This window comes from Lepisma saccharinum, chromosome 1 (assembly GCF_977018435.1).
Source record: "Lepisma saccharinum chromosome 1, izLepSacc3.1, whole genome shotgun sequence".
In the NCBI taxonomy this organism is placed as follows: domain Eukaryota; kingdom Metazoa; phylum Arthropoda; class Insecta; order Zygentoma; family Lepismatidae; genus Lepisma; species Lepisma saccharinum.
The window spans coordinates 41165141-41178399 of record NC_139229.1 but is presented as its reverse complement, the minus strand read 5'-3'; the positions used below and the strand labels follow the sequence as shown (position 1 = coordinate 41178399).

At 36.2% G+C, this 13259-nt stretch overlaps 1 protein-coding gene across 1 annotated transcript in view; it reads right to left on the bottom strand.

Annotated features, from left to right (window-relative positions):
• The window catches only part of dgt6 (dim gamma-tubulin 6), a 54559-nt gene that overhangs the window by 26814 nt on the left and 14486 nt on the right, over positions 1-13259 (bottom strand). Inside the window, exons 5-6 of the mRNA XM_083126141.1 lie at positions 5704-5872; positions 3390-3526 (exon numbers count right to left, since the gene is read on the bottom strand). Coding sequence (XP_082982267.1) covers positions 3390-3526; positions 5704-5872 — 306 coding nt within the window. The remainder of the gene's footprint in view (positions 1-3389; positions 3527-5703; positions 5873-13259) is intronic.

The window sequence follows — 13259 nt, the reverse complement described above, 5'->3', positions numbered from 1 at the left end:
CTATAGCTTGGAATAAAGCATTTCCTGAACATACAAAAGTTCAGTCACCAAACTGTAGTGGTATCAGAGACAAAAGCACACACCCGCTACTCCTGTGCATTGTATTCCAGCTTCCATCTTCCTGCTTCCGTATGGCCCGAGTTGAACCGATGGAGGGGAAGGTGCATGGAGACTTTCGGCACAAAATCCATTCCTTGTGGTTGCTCTACGCATACATGTGAATCAGACACATCCCTGAGCAAAGTACGAGGGCAATCCGGAAAGTAGTACCCATTTTTGAATTTAAAAATCTAACAATTATTTTTAATAATTGGCGGCCGCGGTGGCTCAGTCGGTAACGCGTCTGACTACCATGCTAGAGGTCCCGGGTTCGATCCCCGGCCGGTTCAAATCCGGGAACTTTTCTAACGGTGGAAGCGGCCCCGGCGCCTACCCAGCGTCGAATAACATGGGTACCTAGGGGAAACCCTGGGGGGTAAAGGCGGTCAGGGGCGTGATGCTGATCACATCACCCCCACTCACGACCGGATCAAGAAAGTGTGGGGCGTTACCCCCACACCCCCTATACGCCTTCATGGCGTGGTGCTATGCACAGGGGAACACTTTACCTTTACCTTTTTAACAATTATTTTTTAAAAACTTTGTAATTGTTAACAACAAACAAACTACTTCTCTACATAATCACCATGTACATTTAAGCATTTGTCATAACGTGTGACGAGTTTTTGTAACCCAGCTTCATATTCCTCTGCCGCCAGTACATTGAGAAAAGTAGTCACCCCTTCTTTCAATTCCTCATCACTGTGAAATGTCTTTCCTCCCAAAAAGTCCTTTAGTTTTGTGAAGGGATGAAAATCTGAATCAATTTCATGAAGAATTGTTCATGAAACATCAGGGAAGTTTTCACTGATTTCATCCAGTTCTTGATGAATTTGTCAACTGCACTCGGCAGTTTGTTCTTAATGACAGACGGGTGCTCGGAGTGTTCGTCATCATGGACATTCTCCCTCCCCAAGTTAAAGTTTCAATACCAGCATGGAACAGACGACTCATCAACATTGTCTCCATTAACCTTCTTTAATTGACAGTGAATATCACATGGTCGCACATTCCTGGCATTGAGAAATCTGATCACAGGCCTAACTTCACAAGTGGCGGCATTTTCAATTTCTTTGAACATTGTAAACACTCACATAAATAATAACTACAATGACAGTGCTACGAAACTTCGCACACACTGTGCAGTCAGTCAACTGAAGTAGTTTGACCTTAAGTGGCAGCTACTTGCATCACTAGCACTCCACACAGCGTTAACGGGCACTACTTTCTGGATGGCCCTCGTACATAGATAATTATGAACTCTTGGGACAACCTTCAAATTTGCATCAACACAAGAAAGACTGTGACATTACAGCTCTCAAACTGAGATTAGCATAGCCCTAAACAAAACCAATCCTGAAGCATAATCAAGAGAAAGATAATTATCCCTCTGTTTGGTGAAGTAATGTTAATCTACTAATTTTGAACAATATTATAGGAGTAAACTTCATGTGTCCACTGGGAACATAGAACTCACAAAGAGAATCACAAAGTAAACAAAAAATACCATTTACGTTACAATGAGGAATGTTTGACTTGGAAAAAATCTTACACGACAAAATACTGTTACATGTTGGTTTATTAGGACAAATGAACAATGATGCAAAGAACATGCCAGCTACATAAAGAATTTTAATCCAGAAAAATCCGGGTTAGCCTTCCTTCACTCCACGAGATGTTCCTCCTGCTCAGCATATCCTTTATTCCCTCATTCCATGTCCTATGTGGTCTTCCTTTCAGTCTTTTCACATCCAATCGTCCCATTCTTGCCCCCCATACCTCTTTAGAAATTCGATGTTCAGGCATTCTGCTGAGGTGTCCAAACCATCTGAATTGTGCTTGCTCAACATCCTGATATATTGGTTTTGTGTTTAATGTTATTCTGATTGTTTGATTTCTGATTTTGTCCCATCTGGTCCTTCCCACTGTTCACCTCAAATATTTCATTTCTACTGTTTGTAAGTTCTACAGGTGCTCAACATCCTGATATATTGGTTTTGTGTTTAATGTTATTCTGATTGTTTGATTTCTGATTTTGTCCCATCTGGTCCTTCCCACTGTTCTCCTCAAATATTTCATTTCTACTGTTTGTAAGTTTTGTTTTTGTTTTTCATTAATTATCCAGGATTCACTTCCATATATCAAAGTTCGTACATAATTTGATTTGTACACAATCATTTTTGTTTATTGGTTTATTTCCTTTTTCCTTAAAAATCATTTGTTTATGGCATAATATAATCTGTTTGTATTCTTTACTTTTGAGTGTTTAATTCTTCATATATTTTTACATTGCTATTGATTGCTAGATACTTGAAACTTTGTACATGTTTTAGTTCTGAATCTTCAAGGCTTATTATGCAGGGTGTTTCTATTCACCCTATCTGTAACACAGTTGTTTTATCTTTGTTTATTTTCATATATTTCTTTGCCATTTATTATTTCTAAATTTCTTTGTAGGTTTGCTTGTGAATTTGCAAACAATACAATATCATCTGCATATAAAAGTTCAGATACAGTTACAGTTCTGTTTCCAATTTCCCACCTTGAATTTTCTCATGTTTGGTTTTATTTCTTTCAGAACATCATCCATCAGGATGATAAACAAGTATGGGGATAAAATATCACCTTGTCTTACTTCTGTTGTTGTTATGAATTCCACTGATCTGTTATTGCCAGTTCTGACATAGCATCTATTTGTTTTGTAGAAACTTTGTACATTTTCATGATTTATAGGTGCAATTTTCCAACAACATACCCATGTTACAACTGTAATTTTCCTTACTGATTACACAGCTGAAACAACCTTTCAATCAAACAAAAAGAACTAAAAATCTTCGTACTTCCTTATTTCTTGTTCACTCTTTCCAAGGTGGAACACTTTATCCCACCTTTTACAACATGCACTTCACTTCTGTCTCTCTAACAGTTGCAGACTGACATAAATTCAAACCAAAACTTTATTTCCAAGATGTGGTGTGCTAAAGACAAATCACAAACTTAGTCAATTGTTGTCAAGCAAATATTAGACTTGTTAAATTTATTACGTTTAAAGTAATGTCCTTATGAGGACATTGGGAAGACATCTATTAAGGAAATTTAGTACTAGCTATATCTCCAAACTTGTTTGTGATCAAGAGCTAGTGTCATGTACAGTGAAATTTTGCTTCCTTATAATGAATTTGAATCTTATTCATACAGGATTCTAATATAGCCATTTTTTTACATAGAAATGTCCCTTACGACGAATATAGTCATGTGTGAACAACAATTAGAAGTTGAAAGTATCGTACCTTCTATGGGTTCAGGGTTCTCAGCCACCACCAATCCTGGTCTAAGGTCTCCTGGTGCTCTGCTCGCTATCTCCTGCAGCATCTCAGTCTTCGTCTGGATCTCCAGCTTCTGCTTTCGCCACATTTCTTCAAGAGACCTGCACAATCATTTATGGCATAAGCACCAAATGTCTTGAAATGTTTTCAGTAGAAATGATTGCAAGAAAGAGGAAAACTATGATTCAAAAACCAATGTACAGTCATGGAAAGAAATACTTCGCCCTTAGAGACTATTGGTATTAAAGCTATACAGGGGAAGTACTTTTTTTCCGTGACTGTACCTGTCACCAGTATGTATACAATGGTGAAGGTTGTCATGAGTACACAGGGTGGCTACTCTAGGACCATGATAAGATGCAAGTATAATTCCCGGCTTCCAAGGCGAACTTTCCAAAAATTCAAGCAGATACTTTCTCTATTTCAACCTTACGTATTACCGCCTTTCAACATCCACACACACAAATATCTTAATAATATAAAGGGTCTATGAGATTCCAACATCCAAAAATTATAATTCAATTAAACGGTATATGTAATATAATTAAAATATTTAATTTAAGGTGCTGAGTTTCAATTTACAATCAGAGGCCCAACCACGCATTTTTGGCATCTAGTAATAATAATAATAATAGTAGTAGTAGTAGTAGTAGTAGTGGTCGTGGTGGTGGTCGTCGTGGTCGTGGTGGTGGTCGTCGTGGTCGTGGTGGTGGTCGTGGTCGTGGTGGTGGTCGTGGTCGTGGTGGTCGTGGTCGTGGTGGTTGTGGTGGTGGTGGTGGTCGTGGTCGTGGTGGTTGTGGTGGTGGTATCAAAGACATTATTATCCTCGTAAATTATGCAAAAAGGGGGTAGAAGTTGGTGTTAAAGCATTTGTGTTCGAACAAACGATTTGAATCATTTTTCCAACATGTTCAATTTCACATTAATAATTGAAAACAAGCACACAAACTATTTTTGAAAGACAGAAAATGCTTGACAAATGCATTCCAAATATAATTCTTTTTTATATTAATATGTATAACTTTCATGCACGATATATGTTCACATATATGCAACATGGAGCAACGTGCAGTATCCAAGCAGTCCCACACTGCGGCGGTGCAGTCTAAGGCGTCAATATTCTAGACTTTGAATGCATCTCATGCAATGAAAAATACGTATCTGTTCACACTGTACTCAAAACTGTTGTCATTAAGAATCAGTTTATCAATTACCTTACAAATTTTCCAATGTAATTTAAGACATTACAATTTTATTACTACAAGGTTACTTATTAAAATAAAATAATAATAATGAGAAATTAAGTTAATATAATTACATATTTTACTGCCAAGAACAGAAAAAACAGACCAGAAATGAGAAAAAATATGTATATTAAATAATTTAATATACTTACATATTTCCTTACATATTTCAGCATTTTTTCTACATAAAATTGATGAAGAGATACCCACAAAGAGTATATGTAACCCATGCCGAAGCCAGGATTCAAAATAATCTTGCATGTGATGAACCAAAATTGTTACATACTATCATGCAAATAAATGCATACACTTGTACGATTATTTATGGGCATTTTACCAAAGAGGCTATTTATGCCCATCACACAGTATGGGGATAAACTCCTTAAATAAAACGAAATTGAGGACTGTCCACTACCAAGAAGAAAAAAAATAGGTCTGTTAAAAACTTCCTAATTCTTAAACTATTCATTCATTACTTTTAAAAAAATATATTATCTCTGAGGACTAAGATATCCCAAACTATTAAAAGGTGCCTTACAAGATGGTTGCCCCTTACTCTCCCCTCCAAAAAAGAAGTTATGAAAAATGAATGCTTACATTAACTATAAGTCAAAAGAAAGATGTTATAAAATGTAAGCATACACACACACACACAGACACAAAGAAGAAATTATCTTTGTGTATTTATTGCTTTTAAAAAATCTGACTCCTAGAAGTTTCATACTATCCTGAAAAGAAAATTTGCATCATGCACGACCTCTTTATATTTATAATTATGTGACTTGCCTGCCTGCCTTGCACATTACAGGATTCTAGGATATGATTTAATGCTTCCATAAGAATTCATTTTCCTCCTGTCTGTGCATATTGAATGCGAGACATAACAGAGGGGAAAATGTTAGAATTATGGAAGAGCAGCACGTAATACTGCATATCAATGTTCTTCTAAAAACTAAAACTAAAAACAACTGTGTGAGATTATTTTGCACGTAATACTGCAATTGGTAGATTATAAAAACACAAATCCTACTCACTGTGCAAAGTCCTCTGCTTCGGAAATGTGCTGAGAAACCCTTGAGACCCGATCACCCAACTCCTGTGCTTCCTTCACAATCATCCCCTTCACAACAGCCCTTGTTGCTCGGTTCCAAGCTCTATCTTCTTGCAACTCCTTGCTCACTGCTGGCGTCTCCTTCTTCACTCCTGCAGTAAAACAAGAGAACAGCATGAAGGAAAGGGTTGAGGAATAGTGTAACACTATCATTTTCTATGGCTGCACATTCAGAAAATACGTGGGTTGTAAATCTGAAAGTGGCAACACTGTTGGGAAGAGGTTGAGGTTGAGGAATAGTGTAACACTATCATTTTCTATGGCTACACATTCAGAAAATACGTGGGTTGTAAATCTGAAAGTGGCAACACTGTTGGGAAGAGGTGATAACAACATCCTATGAGACAGTGAGCATTGTCAGTTGGAGCCTTTGTTGATGTGTGAAGTATGAAAAGTGGTCGGAGCAGAGTGTTCGGTTTTGTGTGTGTGAGGTTGAAATGAACACCATTTTGTTCACTGCTCTAGAACATGTTTGCCGAGGTAAAACAACAATTGTGGATCAAAATTCAGGTGGACTGTAACAAAAATGCACCAAGACTTGCATTAAGCCTGTAATAACAATGCGTAGCCATATCTGATTGTTACACAATGATATGGGGAACCCAGCATGATGCAACTTTCCTCATGTTTCACTCACACATCACAACCTCCTCAAGAAATGCACTTACCCATACAGGGTGGCTACTCTGACTATGATAAAATTCAAGTATAATTCCCGGTTTTCAAGGCAAACTTTCCGAAAATTCAAGGCTACAAGAACGTGTTTTTTTCTATTTCAACTTACATCTTACCACCTCTCACCCCCCCCCCATCCCCCCCACACAAACACACACAAATATATTAATAATATAAAGGGTGTGTCTGATTCCAAAGTATCCAATCTAATTCAATTCAATTACACGGTGTATATATATATATTTTAGATATTTAATTTAAGGTGCGGAGTTTACATTTGCCATTTCACATACTCAGATTCGAAAGACATCTACAAATACAAAATGTTACGGTTTATATTCTGATCTACAAAAAATTGTTAATTGTATAAGAATTTCAGACTAAAATTTACCTAATCATCTTCAAGGTATCTTGTCTTCAGTCTGTCAGATATTGTTCTACAAAGTAGCAACTTTCTTTTCCTTCCTCAATAAAAATAAAACTAAACTGAAAAACTTGCCTCAGGGCATTTATAAATATGTATAAATTCAATGGTATTTGTATTAATAAAAGTGGCAATTTTTCACATCTCTGGAGAAAAATTCAAGCAGAATTCACACAATTACTGGAGCCAATAATTCATGCACAATTCGAGAAATTCAAGGAATTCCTGGTGAGTAGCCACCCTGCCATAGTGCGGACCATCAAATACGGTTAGGTATTGTTGCTATAGACTTAATGCAAGTATTGATGACATTCTTGTACATTTTTGGCACGGTCCACCTGCATTTTGATCCACAAAATCGCTGTTCTACTGTTGTGAACATATTTTAGGGCAGTATTGAGTAACTTCAACATCACACACACAGAACAGAACTCACTGCACCCGTCATTTTTGGTACTTCACACATCATCAAGGGCCCCAACTGACAATGATCTCTGGCTCATAGCAAAAGCTCAGTGATATCACCTTTTCCTGACAGTGTTGGCACTTTTAAATTTACAACTCACATATAATAAATGGCAATTCATGTGCAATATAACACTTTTATGATGGAATAATTTAACTCCTGCTTTAGCAAGAAAAAGGAGCCGAGCTGACACGATGCATCGGTATAGGAAAGTATCAGTTGGCTCTTATTCACTGATACTGGCCAATACTTTTAGATAGTATCAATATTTTGCAGGTTCACAAGCACAACACTTTCGCAGTTTAATTACAATGGGAAGTTACGCAAAATTTGAAGCTTCCATTTATTTTGTACCAGTATTGTGTGGAAAAAATGTATTTTGCCATTACATCAGAGATATTTTTAAGTTCTGATACAATTCCTTGATTATTTTGGAGCAAAACTCGTCAACTGATGCTTATAATTGGAGTGGAACACTCCAATTAATATTAAACAATATTTTGAACAACATTTAATTGTTACTACAGTGCGTCCATTTCGATCTTCAGCCGAGAAAGCGGGAGAAGCTTGGCGGGCGGCGCTGGCGGAGATGCCGACATTTGCGGCCTGTAATGCCCGCTTATTTTTATGGACATATGCAGACATTTATATAAATATTGCAAAACTAGCACTAACCTGTGTTATAATTTATCATCTGTAATTCATCCAAGTTCTGCCCTTATATACACAAAAAAGTACGCTTTAGAAACAATGTTAAGAGCCACAGATAATAAAACATTTTAATCATAGTTTTGACCAGTAACGTCCTGCTTAAGTTTATATCCTTCAAAGAGTTTTGTGCCGATGGGGATCGTTTGGAGGTTTCGAATGTGCAACACTGTATCAAGATTACGCTGTAGACGAAACCGTTAAAAGTCAATGGTGTTCGTGAGCATCCTTGCAATCCGAAATCTCCGAGCTCGAGTTTTTTGTTCCTTCGCGACAGAGCTGTGAATATAGTGGTGAGCAGATGTAAACCAAGAGCGTGTTAATTTCGTACTGTGTGCAAGTGTTATTATTGGTTACTTGCCGTTACTTGTTTGTGTTATTGCAGTGTGTATGTGTGTTGTGTCAGTGAGAGGATTGGAATGCCAGCCGCAAGGTTCACGTTACGAGGGGGGCTGATAAGTTCTCGGCCCGACCCAGAAGGACTTTAGCTACAGGCACGAACGTTTCAGGCTATTCAACGTATTCTCCCCGAAAGTCTACACACTTGGCACTTGGTGGATATCAGTTTGAACAACTCTTATAACACAGGTTAGTGCTCGTTTTGCAATATTTATATAAATGTCTGCATATGTCCATAAAAATAAGCAGGCATTACAGGCTGCAAATGTCGGCATCTCCGTCAGCGCCGCCCGTCACGCTTCTCCCGATCTCTCGGCTGAAGATCGAAATGGACGCACGGTATTATCAAGCATTGGTATCTGTGAGAATTGTTAGAGAGTTCATGTACAGAAGGAATAAAGTATGAATTACAAATCAATGGAGATAGAACAGATTAATTGGTTTACTACTTACATTGCGAATATAGTCATATGGGGTGAAATGGTTTATTTGTAAAATTACTTATTATTTTATAATATTATACACGTCAATTGTGTGTAATGTAGTAAAAATCCTACTATTTTATTATTTTTTAAAATAAATATAAAGATTTTGTAAGGTAAATGTTAAATGCATGGCTTCTTTTTTAACCCTAGAACACCACCGTACATCAAATTTACGTATGCCTTGCACTCAAATCCCTCCCCTACCTCCCACCTCGCACCTACATGCCCCTCCACCTAGCAGTGGCTCACATTGTCTGTCAGACATAATGCAGTACTATGGTAAGGAGGGTGAAAGCGCTGATCGTCTTGATTTGGTTTGTTATGTTGTGCACTGTACGTCAATTTTACGTAGCTGTAGTAAAACTAGAAAAATATTTCACGTAATTTTGACATTTCTAAATTTGATTTGGATAGTTAGATTTTGAAAACAAAAGTTTAGAACCATGCACTATTTTCTTGTAAGACTTTAAAATTACATTCATTCCTTATTTACAGTGTTATGAATATTATTATTATTTGTTTTTCATTGTTTGAACTTTTCACCTTCATTCTTAATGTACGAATGGGCTTGTCAATGGCTTCTCTTAAAATATTCAATGTTTAATAAAACCAATTTTATACATTTTAAAATTAAGAATAAAACTCCAATAAGGAAAAATAAACATGATGTAGTTTCTTTTAAAAATAGATTCCTTCATGTACGTAAAATTCACGTAGGTGAAGATGAAAAAAAAATCCACGTTGCTTTCTAAAAAGATTTTCTTTGCGTACCAAGCTGACAAGCACTCTGCCCTTTGTTAGGTGCTAACCGAAGTTTCTCATTCTTGCAACTAAGCAACCTCTGCATCCTAAGTGGATAGTGACAGTAATTCCCCATAATGTTTTATTTGTTGTATCTGAAGTTGCTTTTCTGCCCCTTTTGGCAACAATGGGGATAAATGAATGCAGAAACTGTCTCAAACACAAATGAATGGCAAAGCAAAAGCCCTACAAAGGATTACACTAGTTGCAAGTAAAGGGATGAAAACTACTCAAGTGATCAAAATTACTGAATTAACTGACCACACTAGCAAAAAACTAAACAAAAACTGACCTATTATTTCACCATATCAGTAAATAGTCATCCTAAAAGTAAATGTCAGATTTCACTTGTTAAAAATTATTCTCTGGCCTCCACAATCACTGCAGCCAGCCATTACCCTTTTTTCTTATGATGATGATAAAACGTTTTCATTATCGTACAAAATTATGAAAGGCAATAAAAAGAGTTATTTTTTTAAAAAAAAAAGCAGATATTGAAATGTAACACATATGTTTACTTTTTGCTATAAAAGTATTAATAATAAAATCGTGTTTATAGTTTTATGCACTTCATTGGCAAGCATTATTTTCTTCATTGTTTCTCTTAATTCGAACACTGAATGCATTGTCACTTAAATTAACTCTAAAAAAGGAAATACAGTAGATTCTCTTTAATTAGAACTTGGAAAATGTGAACTTTATATTCCTTGAAACCATATTTAATGGCATGATGTTTTTGTTAATTGAAACATTTTTTCAGGTTTCCTTGGAATTCAAATCAAAAAGAAGCTGCTGTATTTGCATTTCTTAAGTATAGCATTTGTAGTAACATAACAAAGTTAGTTAACACCATTATGTTTCAATACATACATGAGCTTCCTCCCGCTGTAGGCTGCAAGTATACAAATGTAAAAAGGCAGGCATTGAAATAATAAGTATAATAATATTTGTGTAAAACTAAATATACGTAAGTTTAACACACACACCCATATATTTGCATGAGAAACACTGAAACAGTGCACAAAGTACACATTTTTTTTTTTTAACATGGAAGTACACAGATTGCTAGACATATATCTGAACTATATTTACCTGATTATTACTACCCCCAAGAAGGCCATGTGACCATGTGGTAATAAACATAATAGTTGGAATGTCTTCTTTTTAGTTCTCTTAATATATATTTCTTTCACTGTAGTGCATGAACCTTTATCAAAGCAATTAAGCAATAACTGCATTTGAGAACAACTTCTGATAGAGAAAATACATGAAAAACATTGAAACAAAAAATACTGAAAATTTTATAACCTTTAAAATGTTACATAATAACAGGGTTGCTACGATTTTTTTATTATGAAATTCCCTAGCATTTCCAGATTTTCCAGTCCAAAAATGAAATTTTTCTAGACATGTTTATTATCATGATTTTTTGCTTTTGAACCGTGTGTTTTTCAATTAAATATATAAGCATTAATTATTATGAATATTCACAACTCTTTTTTAGCAAATTCCATTCTACACACACAAGAACATGGGAAAATTCAAAAGTAAAATGTAAAATTACAATCAACATCAAATGTATTGGGTGCTACAATCATGTGCATCTAGCCTTCAGGCTAAGGTAATAGAGGTACATTACTTCACCATAACAGATCTCCACAATATAAAAACAAAATGAACCATACACAATTTTTCATTTTCTGGCAGTGAAAAAAGAAAAAAAAATCTGAAATAAAAATAAAACAGGCTGCTTTTTTCAGTTAAGTTGCTGGTCTCACTGCAGAACATGGGCTGCTGTTTTCCTCTGAATACACGAACAAAATTTATATTTACACAAAGTACGTACCTTCTGCTTCGATTTTCCGGTGTTCCTTTTCGGATTACTATTATATTATTCAGCGTAAAAAATGTTTTTCCTGGTACTAAAAGCAATGCATTTGTCAATTCGTTCGCGTCCATATTCTTTAACAACTGTTGCCCTCATTTGTTTCGGGGTCTTCCTATCCGCACAACAGTTTGGCCACTTTGTGTTCCGACGTCATATTCTTTACAGACATTTTCATTTCTTTTGACGAGGAATGCCTACTGACGAGGAATGCCTACAAGGTTAGGTTAGGTCTGTTAGGTTAGGTTTCATTAGCATAAATACAAAACCAACATAGTCTTATGTGACAACGGAGGCACCCGGCATTAAATTAACAAGCTTTTACACGTGTGCTCAAGTGTTGTGCGGTTTCGGGGTCTTCCTATCCGCACAACAGTTTGACCACTTTGTGTTCCGAAGTCATATTCTTTACAGACAGTTTCATTTCTTTTAACGAGGAATGCCTACTGACGAGGAATGCCTACAAGGTTAGGTTAGGCCTGTTAGGTTAGGTTTCATTAGCATAAATACATAACCAACATAGTCTTATGTGACAACGGAGGCACCCGGCATTAAATTAACAAGCTTTTTTTTTTACGTGTGCTCAAGTGTTGTGCGATAAGCTAGACCTTTCGCATAGACATACTATCGTCTGTCATTTCGCAGCATTCGAGATGATTCCGTAAAAATGGTTTGGGACTGCACAGGTAGCCTTCCCTTCATTAAAATTTCGGTTATGTTTTGTTATAATACATTATTGATTTGGATTTCCTTACCCTTTTCTTTATTTTCATGCAGGAACGTGATAAACAATGTCGCTTTTTCGATTGTTTCTCCGCTATGCAAACTGTCTAGCATGGACATGTATTTTTCATTTTTTTTAAATAAAAAAAAATTTCCGCACTTTACAACTTACTTCATTCGATTACTTACTTCAATACCTTACCAAAAAATTAGGAACCACATTCCTTCAAAGCAGCCCATATTCTGCAGTCTTACCAAGTTGCTATATTACAACAATGTAACATTGACAACATCCATTATATAACTGATTCTTTTTGTTTAAAAAATTACTAACCATTGTTATAACTGTATCTTTAGTCAAAATGAAAATAAATGTCTGATGAAAGGAGAATGTGTTCTCCTGAAACGTCACAAAGAAAAACTGTTTTCTTATGCTTGTAATAACCGTAAACTACAGGAAAATAATGCTATAATGCAAGCAAAGCGTACATACAAGAAAAACTTTTAACTTAGGTAACGATGGCTTTTAAGAACGTAAATTGTCAGAGTGTAATCGATCTTCCTATATTTTTTCCCCACTCACATTTCACCTAATCCTCGATCCTGTTGACTATGGAAGAAATATTTTGACAAAGCTATGAATTGCTTATAACCTGAAGAAGAGAGAAGTTATCTCTCGAAACGTCGTAATTGAAGAACGAACTATACTCGCAAAAAACGTAAGTAAAACTGACTTTATATTGTTTTGCGAGTTGTAGGGGAAGAACGTGAATTCCCATTGGATTGGTGATGTTGCGGTTGAGGGGAATCAGTCCCATGGGGATTGAGGTAATCTCCAACTCCGCACGTGTAGACCATTACCCACGTGCTTCACCTTACTGCTGGACGGGAGTTCCTTGGCTGCCATGTGGGC